Source organism: Tachypleus tridentatus, chromosome 13, assembly GCF_004210375.1.
Source record: "Tachypleus tridentatus isolate NWPU-2018 chromosome 13, ASM421037v1, whole genome shotgun sequence".
Classification (NCBI taxonomy): domain Eukaryota; kingdom Metazoa; phylum Arthropoda; class Merostomata; order Xiphosura; family Limulidae; genus Tachypleus; species Tachypleus tridentatus.
In genome coordinates, this window is record NC_134837.1 from 204,441,357 (window position 1) to 204,454,785 (window position 13,429).

The 13,429-nt window shown below is 35.7% G+C and overlaps 2 protein-coding genes and 1 long non-coding RNA gene across 3 annotated transcripts in view; 1 reads left to right on the forward strand and 2 right to left on the reverse strand.

Moving 5' to 3' along the window:
* LOC143239685 (pleckstrin homology domain-containing family G member 7-like) overlaps positions 1-13,429 on the reverse strand; it is a 406,704-nt gene that overhangs the window by 219,709 nt on the left and 173,566 nt on the right. The gene's annotated exons all lie outside the window — the stretch shown is intronic.
* Positions 956-6,343, reverse strand: LOC143239915 (solute carrier family 35 member G1-like). The gene is made up of 2 exons (XM_076481561.1): positions 6,298-6,343; positions 956-1,977 (listed from the first exon to the last, which is right to left on the reverse strand). The coding sequence occupies exon 2, from the start codon at positions 1,973-1,975 to the stop codon at positions 956-958; it is 1,020 nt and encodes a 339-aa protein (XP_076337676.1). The 5' UTR covers positions 1,976-1,977; positions 6,298-6,343.
* LOC143239693 (uncharacterized) overlaps positions 11,533-13,429 on the forward strand; it is a 45,110-nt gene continuing 43,213 nt past the window's right edge. The window contains exon 1 of the long non-coding RNA XR_013021313.1: positions 11,533-11,892. This is a non-coding gene — a long non-coding RNA (uncharacterized LOC143239693). The remainder of the gene's footprint in view (positions 11,893-13,429) is intronic.

Below are 13,429 nucleotides of genomic sequence, written 5' to 3' on the forward strand. Positions count from 1 at the left end.
TTGTCATACTTCTCACTTTATACTACAACCAATCTTTTACACATGGACGTCCATGTCATACTCCTAACTGTATACAACAACCATTATTTTAGACATGGAGGCCCATGTCATACTCCTAACTGTATACAACAACCATTATTTTAGACATGGAGGCCCATGTTATACTCCTAACTATATACAACAACCAGTATTTTACACATGGAGGTCTATGTTATACTCCCAACTATACAACAACTAATATTTTACACATGATGGCCCATGTCATACTCCTAACTATACAACAACCAGTATTTTGCACATGGAGATCCATGTCATACTCCTAACTATACAACAACCAGTATTTTGCACATGGAGATCCATGTCATACTCCTAACTATATACAACAACCAATATATTACACATCGAGCTTTGTAATGAAGTGTATCTATCAACTTATATAATGTTAGTTTATAATTCTGTGTGCTTATATTCATTGATAAAGGAAAGTTATGTAGTTTCTGGTCATATTTTTTCTTTGTACTTGTTACACATAAATGATTAAAGACTATATGTATGAAATATTTATTACATATTTATCAACATTCATTACAATTTAAAGTATTTTTAATTACTACTTAACAAAATAAATCCTAAACCTATGTAATAAATTAAAAACCTAATACTGTATCTTATTATCATACATGTCCAAGATATTTCCCTCCTGAGACCTCAGAGCTCAGTTTCACTTGTTTCCTGGTGCTGTCAGGTTTTTTAATAGTTGTTTTCTGGTTCTAAGTTTCTCAACAGTTGACGAATACGTGTTTTTGTCTTCATTTAAGTTTGGGATACCGGTGGTACTTTACTTAGCAATAGCCTACGTATTTAATTATTCACGTTTTTTAAACTGATATTAGTAGCTCTTACAGGTTCATTATTCATCTCAGATATTCTGGTGATGACTTCAGTCATTCATTTGTTACGTTGAGTTCTTGCATCTTTTTATACTGACCACACCCACAGAGGAACACACAAGCACTGCCCCCAAAATACTAGTCCACCCGACCTGCTCTTCCAATAACGTAACCTGAAAGATGAAGGACAAAACCACGTTTATTGTTCGTCCAATGGACACCAGGCCAGCCTCTTCCAGTTTCAAGGCAGCAGTTTGAAGAAAGCTTGCTATTGTGAATGAAATCATTGATACAAGAATTAACCAACCATCTGCTCCACAGTGAGGGAACGACCATTCATTGATGACCGTCAAAACAACTGAATCTAAGATAAAAGTCGAAGTAGAGAAAACAATGTTAATAGAAGAATAGCTGGTACGTTTTAGCCTCATGACGACAAACACCAAAGCCATGAGCAAACAACCACCTAAAGCCATACAAGAGCCAGTTATGCGGTCGTTTATTGAAACGTCAGAGTCCTGGTCATCTCCAAAGAGGAAAGACGGTTTGGAAATTAGAAAAACCCCCGTCACAGTAGTGAACACAGTTATTACATGGAAACCATCACAAGATTCGCCAAGTAAAACACATGCAAACACGTTCACAAAGACTGGAGCACTGAAAGCAATAGTGGAAGCATCTGCCAAAGGAATCAGTTGAAATGCGGAATAGATTAAAGTAGCGGATACTGCTCCGATAACGGCTCTCAGGAGAAGAAAGGGACGTTCTCCTTGAACACCGAATAAAGGTTCCCGTGTCTTGACAATAACGCTGACGAAAATGGCTGTTTGGAAAACAGAATCAAAAACAAGGATCTCCAGTGGGTTTATTGACGGTAAAAGTTTAAACATTAAAGAACAGGTTGCAACAAAAAAACCCGAGCCAAGGGAACACATAAAACCTAATCCGGGTAGTTTAAGAAATTTGTTCCAACATCCTTTTTGTAAACTGTTAGGTAGTAAAGGAGTTGATTCAAATGTTGTTTCTCGATCCAGTCTGTACCTGGCTCCATTACTCCAAATCTCCCAATCTTGAATAGTAGGCATAGCTGAAATATAAAAATAAAATTATTTAATTCCACAAACCACCTCTAAATATAAATGCTTTTAATAAAAGTTAAAGTTTAGACAGTGTGAATAACCTGGCAGGATTCAGAAAATACAAATAATAAATTCGTTTGTTTTTAGAACAAGCCATATTGATTTATCTGCTGTCTAACAGGGGAACTAAGTAACACACACACACACTTTAAAATTCTTCCTGCAGATTTTTAAATTCACGTTAATAACTTTAGGTTTAATACAGCAGGGATAAGGCTATAACACCACAGCAACATTCGTAATTCCTGGGTTTAGAATTATTGGACAAAATACAAGAAGCAATGGTCTTGTAAATAATATTTTTTACAAGTTTTTAAATCAGAAACCAAATTAATTGTTTTTAACTAAGATGTTGTTTTATGTTTGTTTCCGTTTTTCAGATATTAACTTAAAGCTTGTTTGTTTTTGAATTTCGCACAAAGCTACTTGAGGGCTATCTGTGCTAGCCATCCCTAATTTAGCAGTGTAAGACTAGAGGGAAGGCAGCTAGTCATCACCACCGCCAACTCTTGGGCTCTTCTTTACCAACGAATTTTACCAATGTCACATTATAACGCCCCACGACTTGGAGGGCGAGCATGTTTGGCGCGACGGGGATGCGAACCCGCGACCCTCAGATTACGAGTCGCACGCCTTAACACGCTTGGCCATGCCGGGCCGACTTAAAGCTAGTTATGAATTATTTGTGCTAATTTTATATTAATAGACTAAAGAAAAGAAAGCTAATCAATAACATCCACCGTAAGTCTTAAGCTATTTTAATAATCGATTTTAAATAATAACTTTAATAATTTAATGAATTTAATAATCGAGAAGAAATATATGTAATCAGCCTCATTTTACAGAAATCCAACTTAACAGTTTTTGTAATATATAAAAAGGTAATATATATATTGTAGTGGCGTTGGTCTTTCATTTATGGGTTCTTTTAACTTATCTGATGAAAACAATTCCACGCAACAAGAATAAATTACTTCCTTCTTTAACATTTCTACAAAGTTGTACACTGTCGTAAATTGTTATAGACCTACGTTACAAACGACGTTGAAATCTCTTTAACAATGGTGGGAATTAAGTAAAATCAAGTTACTGGTAGAAAGTAAATCACTAAGCGCGATGGCAAATCCAAATACTTCCAGAAAATATACTGACTAATTAATTTCTATGTCTTAAGGACTTGGGGAGAGTGCTCGGGGAAAATTGTTAGGAGGGGACCATCAGAGCTCAACTTAATAATATGTCAAATACAGTTCAGTATACTTTATTAGCTACAATGTAAGCAATACACAAATACAATTAATGGTTAGGCAATATACGAAATACTGATTATAATATTTATGATAAATATTAATAATCATATAATCACAACGAATTATATTTGTTAAATGGTCGAAAAAAGAAACTGTAAAAACATGTTAGTGGAAAATAATGGGTTTATATTGATTGAGTAAAATTGCTGTTGCCACAATGATAGAGTTGTAAACGTGTTTTTCAAATATATATCCAATTTCAGATTTTTTTATCTTAATCGGAACCTCCCCCTCGATCCAGAAGGGGCCCGGCATAGCCAGGTGGTTAGGACGCTAGACTTGCAATATGAGGGTCGCGGGTTCAATTCCCGATGCACCAAACATGTTCGTCCTTTCAGCCGTGAGCGCGTTATAATGTGACAGTCAATCCCACTATTGGTTGGTAAAAAGTAGCCCAACAGTTGGCGGTGGGTGGTGATGACTGGCTGCCTTCTCTCTAGTCTTACATTGCTAAATTAGGGACGGCCAGTACAGATAGCCCTCGTGCAGCTTTGCGCGAAATTAAAAAAAAAATAAACAAACGATCCGGAAGAAGAGCTAGCGTGGCCTGGTGATCAGGGAACTTGACGAGCAATTTGCAGGTCTCGAGTCCGAATCCCGTCACCGAATATGCTCATCGTTTCAGTCTTGGATGTGTTATAATGTACGACCAATCCCACTTTTCGTTGGTAAAAGAGTATCCCAAGAATTGGTGTTGACTGGTGAAGATTAGCTGCTTTCTCTCTAATCTATATCTTCTAAATTACGGACGACTAAAGCAGATAGCCCTCGAGTAGCTTTCTTCTCTCGTCCCCTCCATTCTGGCTCTGGTTATATATCTAATATACAATAATTTAAACTGTTTTATGATATAATAAACCTACTCACCCTTTTTTCTCATTATTCATGAAAGTTCGTGGTGAATATTTTTACTTTATAAAACCGTTTCTCTTCTGTTTAGGGTTTTCTATCTACCACAGATTCAGTGACATTTCTTTCCCACGCTAAGATTTGAAATAATATAGTAGAATCGCAGCTTGAAGCGGAGGGTAACAGAAAGAGTTCAGCTGCTAGTTTCTTTTATTGAATAGACAGACTAATTCCACTCTATACGTTGCGGGAGTCGAACCCCAGATTTTAGAGTGCATAAACTTACCGTTCATCCATCAGTGGACTATGTAAAGAAAAAAATTCAACTTGCTCTGTATTTATATTAGAGAAAAGAGAGAAAAACAAATTTAGATGATCCATAGGAATGAGGAGAAACGGGATGTGGATCCGAGGGATTCATTACTGCAACTCCCCCCACCCCCACCCCACAGCGGCATGTCTGTTATCTTACAACTCTAGGTATCGGGTTTCAGTAATGATGACAAGTAGAGTAACATACACCCCATTGTGATGTAGTTATAATGAGGATTACAAGAACACGAAAGTGTGCCTGTTCCATGTGTCATCCGTGAAGTAAGGAACAGAAAGTAGGACACGGTAAACCATGGAACGGGAGATAATTCTATGATTGGAAGTAGGACACGATACACCATGGAACGGGAGATAATTCTATGATTGGAAGTAAGACACGATACACCATGGAACGGGAGATAATTCTCTGATTGGAAGTAGGACACGATACACCATGGAACAGGAGATAATTCTATGAGTGGAAGTAGGACACGATATACCATGGAACAGGAAATAATTCTATGATTGGAAGAAAGGCATGATACACCATGGAACAGGAGATAATTCTATGAGTGGAAGTAGGACATGATACACCATGGAACAGGAAATAACTCTATGATTGGAAGAAGAGCATGATACACCATGGAACAGAGATAATTCTATGATTGGAAGTAGGACACGATACACCATGAAACATGAAATAATTCTATGATTGGAAGAAGAACATGATACACCATGGAACAGGAGATAATTCTATGATTGGAAGAAGGACATGATACACCATGGAACAGGAGATAATTCTATGATTGGAAGAAGAGCATGATACACCATGGAACAGAGATAATTCTATGAGTGGAAGTAGGACACGATACACCATGAAACATGAAATAATTATATGATTGGAAGAAGAGCATGATACACCATGGAACAGAGATAATTCTATGATTGGAAAAAGAGCATGTTACACCATGGAACAGAGATAATTCTATGAGTGGAAGTAGGACACGATACACCATGGAACAGGAGATAATTCTATGATTGGAAGAAGGACATGATACACCATGGAACAGGAGATAATTCTATGATTGGAAGAAGAACATGATACACCATGGAACAGGAGATAATTCTGTGATTGGAACTATGCTACAAAAAGTAGCAGTAAGACTGAACTGAATGCTTGACTAGATAATAGGTAACTTAATGTAAAAACTTTGTAGAAACAAAGTAAGAAATGTGGCTTTTGTACACTTAAGTAACAGAAATAATGGCTGTTCGGTTATTGTGAACCAGACCTGTTTGGACAAACGCTACAATTATTTAACCTAATTTGTAGAGGATATTACTAAAATGATTTTTGTAGAAACTTAGATAAATTATATTTATTAAAAATACAATAAGAGGAAATTTTAGACAAAGAAAATTCTGGTTTTAATTATTGCAACGTTTTGATCCTCTATATAGATCATTAAGAAGCAACAGTTTTATTCAGTAAATCACTTTTTAACAGTCGTTGTTTATGCATTTTTAAGAAATTAATTAGTACGAACCTCACTAAACATTAAAATACCCGTATATTAATCTAACAACGTTTAATCTTATTATCGTGTGACGTAAAGTATAATACAGCATCTGGATAAATTCATTTACTTGAAGTTGAAAAATCCATATTCCTAGTATTTCTCGAAACTGTGAAATCTTGCAGAAGATAAGATGAAAAAAGTTAGATAAATTAATATTTGGCTTGTATCATGCGAAACAAAAGGAAAACCAAATATGATCACTCAGCCCTCTACTTACCAAACCACCTGGCTCCTAGATTCACAACAAAGTATTTGTGGAATGTTTCTTCACACTCAGACATGCGTTATTTTTCTAGAAAGTTTTGTTGTCTTCTGCCGAATTTTCACTGTCTAACGAGCTTTGATCTGTGAACAGGAAACTTGATATGACGTGTCAAAGGTCAGAATTGCACTAATCAAGGACACCCCCATGTGTTTGAGCGAGATTTCACAACTGACTCTTAACTGATTTTATAATTAATTCTACAGTTGTAACTAATAGCATTAAAAAGTTGTATATTGGATGAATATTAAATAAATAGCTGTGAAAACTACAATATCACAAAAAAAATACTAATTCGTGATGACTTAGAAATTCTATATTTCGCCTCTTCATATATCACCGTCGTGCACCATGCTTAAATTATGCCCCAGGTAATCTAGTGACGGCCATGAATTTGAGTTGTTATTCTGCGTATATATTGTCTCTTTTTGTCCAGCTCAACTGACTAGTTTTAGTGTTGTACGAAAGGTCTCTCTGGCAATAACTTGCAGAAGACAAAGGATAGATCTGAAATACTATTTTTTTTACACTCCTCTGAGTTTTAGATTTGAAAGGACAGATTAAGGATGAGTGTTTGAAACTTATATCTGCGATTCACATGATTTGTATAATACATTTTAGGCTTACTGGAAAATTGGCGATTACTTTTATGGTTTGATTTAAAATATGTGTTTAGTCAAAACCACAAGGATAGGCTTAATGAAGTGATTGAATTCGAACGAGAAAGATTCTATTCGGTTAGAGTAGATTAAGAGTTGGCAGTGGGTGCTGTGGACTAGCTGCTTTCATTTTAGTTAATTTGTTCAGAATGAGAGATGACTAGCGCACACAACCCTTGTGTAACTGTGCTCGAGAATCAGAACTAACGAAATGAACCATCTTCTCCTTCATTTAACGTTTCATTTAGTGATGAAAGAAAGAAAAGGAGATAAGTTTCCTCAACTTTGCACCAGTTTGCAACAGCCCGACTAACCCAGTCTGTTATAATAACTCGGTGCGCGCGCATCGTGCTTACGAAAAAATCATGTGGTTTTTCCTTCTGAAGGAGTTTGCGTGTCGTCAAGGTCCATGTGACGTCACGCATCTTATTCAGTCAGTGTATCTCAAGACGGCTGGTATGGGTATTAACACTTTACTAATAGCCATACCAGCCGTCCTGAGATACATTTTTACTTAAAGGGTTTCTCGTTATCGTGAATTATTCACTCAAGAATCGGCCATCGGTAAAATTCGAGTTTAGTTCAGAAAGTCCAATCTAATTTAGCATTAAAATTAGAAATAATTACCAAATCGGGTAACTTAAAAATATCTAGTGCAGTGTTTCAAATATCACTTAAAAATTACAAAAGAAAAATAACGCAATGAAACTTTTGTTTATTTGTTTTGTATATTTACGTGAAAAACTACACATATATTTATCAGCGCAGAAAGATTAGATGGAAGGTAGCTGGTCAACATCATCCAGCGCCATCTCTTGGGCTATTCTTGTCTGTTCGGCGAGAGGGGTTTGATTGTTTGTTTTGTTTGTTTGTTTTTTAATTTCGTACAAAGCTACGCGAGGGCTATCTGTGCTAGCCGTCCCTAATTTAGCAGTGTAAGACTAGAGGGAAGGCAGCTAGTCATCACCACCCACCACCAACTCTTGGGCTACTCTTTTACCAACGAATAGTGGGATTGATCGTCACATTATAACGCCCCCACGGCTGAAAGGACGAGCATGTTTGGCGCGACGGGGATGCGAACCCGAGACCCTCAGATTACGAGTCGCACGTCTTAACACGCTTGGCCATGCCGGGCTACAAGAGAGATTTGATTGTCATTTTGTGGAATATCCACGTGACCATCGCCGTAACCATGTCTGTTGCCACATCGTTCGGTTTATAATTAAAATATTTTTTTTGTTTACATTTTTGTTGCAAAATTAAACTCTTACAGTTTACAAGCGTATAAGTTGTTCATATAAACTGGACTGATGTAATTACTTACAAAATAATTCCAAAAGACAATACAGTAATATAGTAATTAAACGACAATTATGTGAAATGTAAAACAAATACAAATGAAACAATAAATACGGTATATCATATCAATAGCCATAATTTTCTTTTCATCTACGACCGCGATTTTAGTCCACGTGCAAACGTGCAAGATATGCTACAAGACGCATCTCGTGGATCAGCGAATTTCCTAAACAAACAAATAAACTGTAAATCCATATCAGCGCAACTGAAGCACGTGTGAAACCATTCCACAAACAAATGTGCATCTTGGTTATATGACCGTGAGTACACTGTAGAAAGTACTTAAATTCTTTTCCTGTTTATAGCGAGTTCTGTAAGCAAAAAAGAACCACTGAGTAACAGTGTCAACAGTAACCTAATTGATGAAATGTAGAAAGAACCACCATTAATCAATGAAATGATAGCGATAACTACTGTTAATAAATGAAATGTTAGTGAGAACCATAATTAATTAATGAAATGATAGCGAGAACTACTGTTAGTAAATGAAATGTTAGTGAGAACCATTATTAATCGATGAAATGATAGCAAGAACTACTGTAAATAAATGAAATGTTAGTGAGAACCATCATTAATCGATGAAATTATAGCGAGAACTACTGTTAATAAATGAAATATTAGTGAGAACCATCATTAATCAATGAAATGATAGCGAGAACTACTGTTAATAAATGAAATGTTAGTGAGAACTACCGTTAATAAATGAATTGTTAGTGAGAAGTATCATTAATCGATGAAATGCTAGCAAGAATGATTTTAATGGTATGTTAGCGTGAATCGTTAAGAGAACAACATGTGTAAGAACATGTCTTTTATCGTTGGAAAAACGTTTTGTATTCAAAGACGAAGCTTACGAAAGAACATTTATGACAGTTTTCACTGCTAATAAAATACTTATCTGATTACGTTGATATGCGCTCATCGCCAATAGATGGCAGCATTTTTATGTTAAAAGAAAATTATGTTGTTATTTTGTTAATATGTGTTTTCTTATAACAAAGCCTCATCAGGCTATCTGCTGAGCTCACAGAGTGGAATCGAACCCGTGGTTTTAGTGTTGTAAATCCGTAGATTTACTGCTGTACTAGCGAGGGGCTATTTGTTAATCTCAAAGATATCTATTTCTGCCAATAAGGGTTATCCGAAGCTGATTATTAGCCACAAAAGTCTACAAATTTACTGCTAAGCCATTGGAGGGAAGTTTATGTTTGTGATTCCGTAAGATTCATCTTTGCAACTAAATCTAGTTTGGATGTACATGTTTCAATTCTTCCACTTGAATTAAAGAACATAGGTAAGAAACACATTGTGCGTTTATCAGTTTGTGATTATATTAAAATGTAAAATTCGAGACTTTCAGAGCAATGAAGCCTCTCAGGTTTAGACTTTTAATTTTAGGAGTTTGATACGTACAGAGGATACAGCACGAATCAGCTCTGTGGTTAACAGTAAACATTGCCCTCTGTTTTATAAACTACCTTCGAAGCTGTATAAAACAAATTAGTTCAGCGCGACAATAGTTAAAAACGACAACTAATCTATGAAAAGGAAAGACATTAGGTGAAATTCTTTTATGCTTGAGGAAAAGGCTTACTAGGTAAACATAGGCAAGGTAGCAAAAGGAATAATAATTTATTTTCTAAGGCTTGATTTGAAAGTAGTAACGGTAAGGTAAATGAAAGTTTTCGATGTCTTGGTTGTTTGTTGGATTTTTAGCGCAAAAAAAAACAACAAACACAATGAGCTGTATATCTGCGCTTTATTCACCGAACCCATATTTTAGCGTTGTAAGTTCGTAAAGTTGTCATTGACCCACCGGAATATTGTTATTCTCATCGCAACACTACATAATGGATTATCTACACCCTGTTCACTAGGGCGAATCGAGCCCCGTATTTTAACGTGGTAAATTTGCTGTTGACCCACTGGGAGACGTCTTACTTTACTGTGCAGCAAGGAAACATTTTTAATCTTTGTTTGATTAAACCTTTACAGCTTTTTGTAACACAGCTGGATTCTCTTAAATTAATTGATTTAGCACAAAGCAACACAATGAGCTATCTGTGCCCACTACGGGTATCGAAATCCAGTTTCTAGAGTTGTAAGTTCGTAGACACACCGCTGTGCCACTGGGGAGGGTTTAAAGGATAAGGCACACTGTTTCTGTTTATTGGAAAAAGACGAAGAAAGGTTGTGATAGGTTGAAAATAAGTTATTAATATTAAACAAAGTTATTATTGTTCAATAATTAATACTGTTATTGTTTCATAAAATAAATATATAACAAATAAAAGTAAACTCCAATGTGATGGAAGCTGGCAATATAAAGAAGTGGTTAAAATCGATGGAAGAAGAAAACATTTATCCCAAATGATCTCAACTGTGCCTCATGAAGGTCGTTTAGCTGGAAAGCTAATTGCATAGTTTTATTTCAAAGGAGAACAAAATAATTAATATCTTAAATGTTATTATGAATCATTAAATTGTTATATTATTTATTCAAGAGTGACGCGATATTTATCGGTTGAGCTCTTAACAGCTTTTTATGTATATTAGTCATCTGTAGTCATCCATACAGAACTATCAAATTAAGTAAAACTGGGCCCGGCATGGCCAGGTGGGTGAAGGTGTTTGACTCGTAATCTGAGGTCCGCGGGTTCGCATCCCCGTCGTACCAAACATGCTCGCCCTTTTAGCCGTGGGGGCGTTATAATGTTATGGTCAATCCCACTATTCGTTGGTAAAAGAGTAGCCCAAGAGTTAGCGATGGGTGGTGATAACTAGCTGCCTTCCCTCTAGTCTTACACTGCTAAATTATGGACGGCTAGCACAGATAACCCTCGAGTAGCTTTGTGCGAAATTCAAAAATAAACAAAAACAATTAATTTTTTATACTTGGATAACTGACAAGGATAAGGCATGAAGTTAGATCTCCGTATACTTGAGTAAATATGGTTTGTTGTTTTTCAGGTGATTGAAAACTTTATTTCAGCCAGCGTTGACGGACATAATTTTAAAGATTATTATTTGGTAAGATTTTTGTTAACTTAATTGACAATAAGTACAAATATGTTTATACTTCTGTTTCTTGCCTTTCTTGGTATGTTGAATATTCATTTCCTAAAGCTAGCATTAGTTTTGTTTATTTTACTATCGCCAGAGGGCGTCCATAATAGCAGACATAGAATAGTGGTTTATCAACGGTATTGATTTAAAACATGCAATGGCAGAGACGGAGGTATGTACGTTAGTGTTAGGTCAGAGCGAAGGGGACAAAACCTACAATATGACAGATATCGGTAATCAACATGAAACCAGTCAAATTGTAGAGAAACTGAAAGCTAATATTGAGGAGAAAGAAAAGTTGATCAGAAAACAGTTTCTAAGGATTGAAGAATTACAGAACGAAGCAACGGCACTGAAGCAAGAAAAAAGATGCCTTACTCTGCGACATAAGTAAACTCAAATTCGAGCTAGAAATGAGCGAACTTAAGAGACTCAGGGATAGTACTGACAACGGTGAAAACAGGTAAGTAGTTTTTATTTTCAAATAATATTTCTTTTGAAAAATGTATTTATATTAAGAATTCAGTATATCCTGTAAACTATGAGCGTTGTTCACCACAATAAAAATATCTCGGCTCTGTTGTGATGTAAGAAATGAACTGTTCGTAACCGCACGTTAACCGTCTTAACGGCGCCCGGCAAGGATTCGGGGAACTTAGGCCTAGTGGGGTGCTAAGAATCGTCTAGACGTGCTTTACGGCGTATTTAACTAGCGGAATTCTCCACACGGGCACTCCGCTAGAGCAAATATATACAATATAACGTACATGTCAAGTCAAACTGAACCATATCAGGGCTTGAAAAGAAACAAAAATGCTGTTCTATACCCCTGTACTGGATTCTATAATTACATATTAGTGTAGTCATAATTATTCACGCTGATATTTGAGATAACACGAATCACAGATTGTGTAATACAATGAGCAAACATTCCACTGAAACTGACTGAAAGATAATCGCGCTATGAAACTAAAAACAAAAATATGTAGATGACAAATATGTTATGAAGTTTTGGATAAAGCTGTATATTTAGTGTACTTCGTTCCACACACAGTTGTTTGAACACAACGTTTTGAAATATCACGGAACTCAAAATTTGATACACGTGTGTAAATATTGACTGATGGTAACATTTTACGTTCTACGTACAAAGTGAAAATTTAAATGTTTCAAGAGTATTCAAGTGTAGATTACTGGTATTGTAATATTTAAGTTTAAAAGTTTAAATAGCGCAAACGCTATATATATTTAGGCTATGTTGACCGTCTCCATAGCTTATATTTGATATAGCATTCTCACAAATATATTGATTTCTTTTTCTTTCCATAATTTTTACACACTTTATATAGATGTTATTTTATTTTTGTACAAGTTAACAGTGTATAGTAACGAAACCAGCCAGACATGTTATCACATGAAATGATAATTCTTCATGAAATAGACTCCACATGTGGTGATAACGTCGTAATTTAACACTTTGAAATATCTGATGTTTTTTATAATGCCGTAGATAAAAGATAGTGTTATTTCCATCTATATTTGGTTGATATAATTTGTACTTACGTCACTAGAGTGCGCTATCTGCCTCTGTAAAGCACCTGTGCAATTTAGAAACGGCAAGTCATGGAACATTTGTAACAAAAAGCGATACAAAAGAAATAGTCCAAAAACTATATTTTATGATATATTAATTTTGAAATAATGATATATTAACACCTTGACTTGATACATGCTGTGATGGTCGGATCATACGTTCCATTTATCATAAATCTCTTCATTCTGTCTTCAGTAGTGTTAAACACAACAATCACCACCGTATAAGTACGTGAAGTTAACAAAAATCTTGCACGTTTAGTTTTTCAATCTTTAACTGCACGTTACTGACGTTACAGATACACACTGCTTTACCTTAGCATATAGACACAGGAATACAGGATAGTTGCTTGTGGGCCCGCCATGGCCAGGTAATCTGAGGGCCACAGCTTCGAATCCTCGTTACA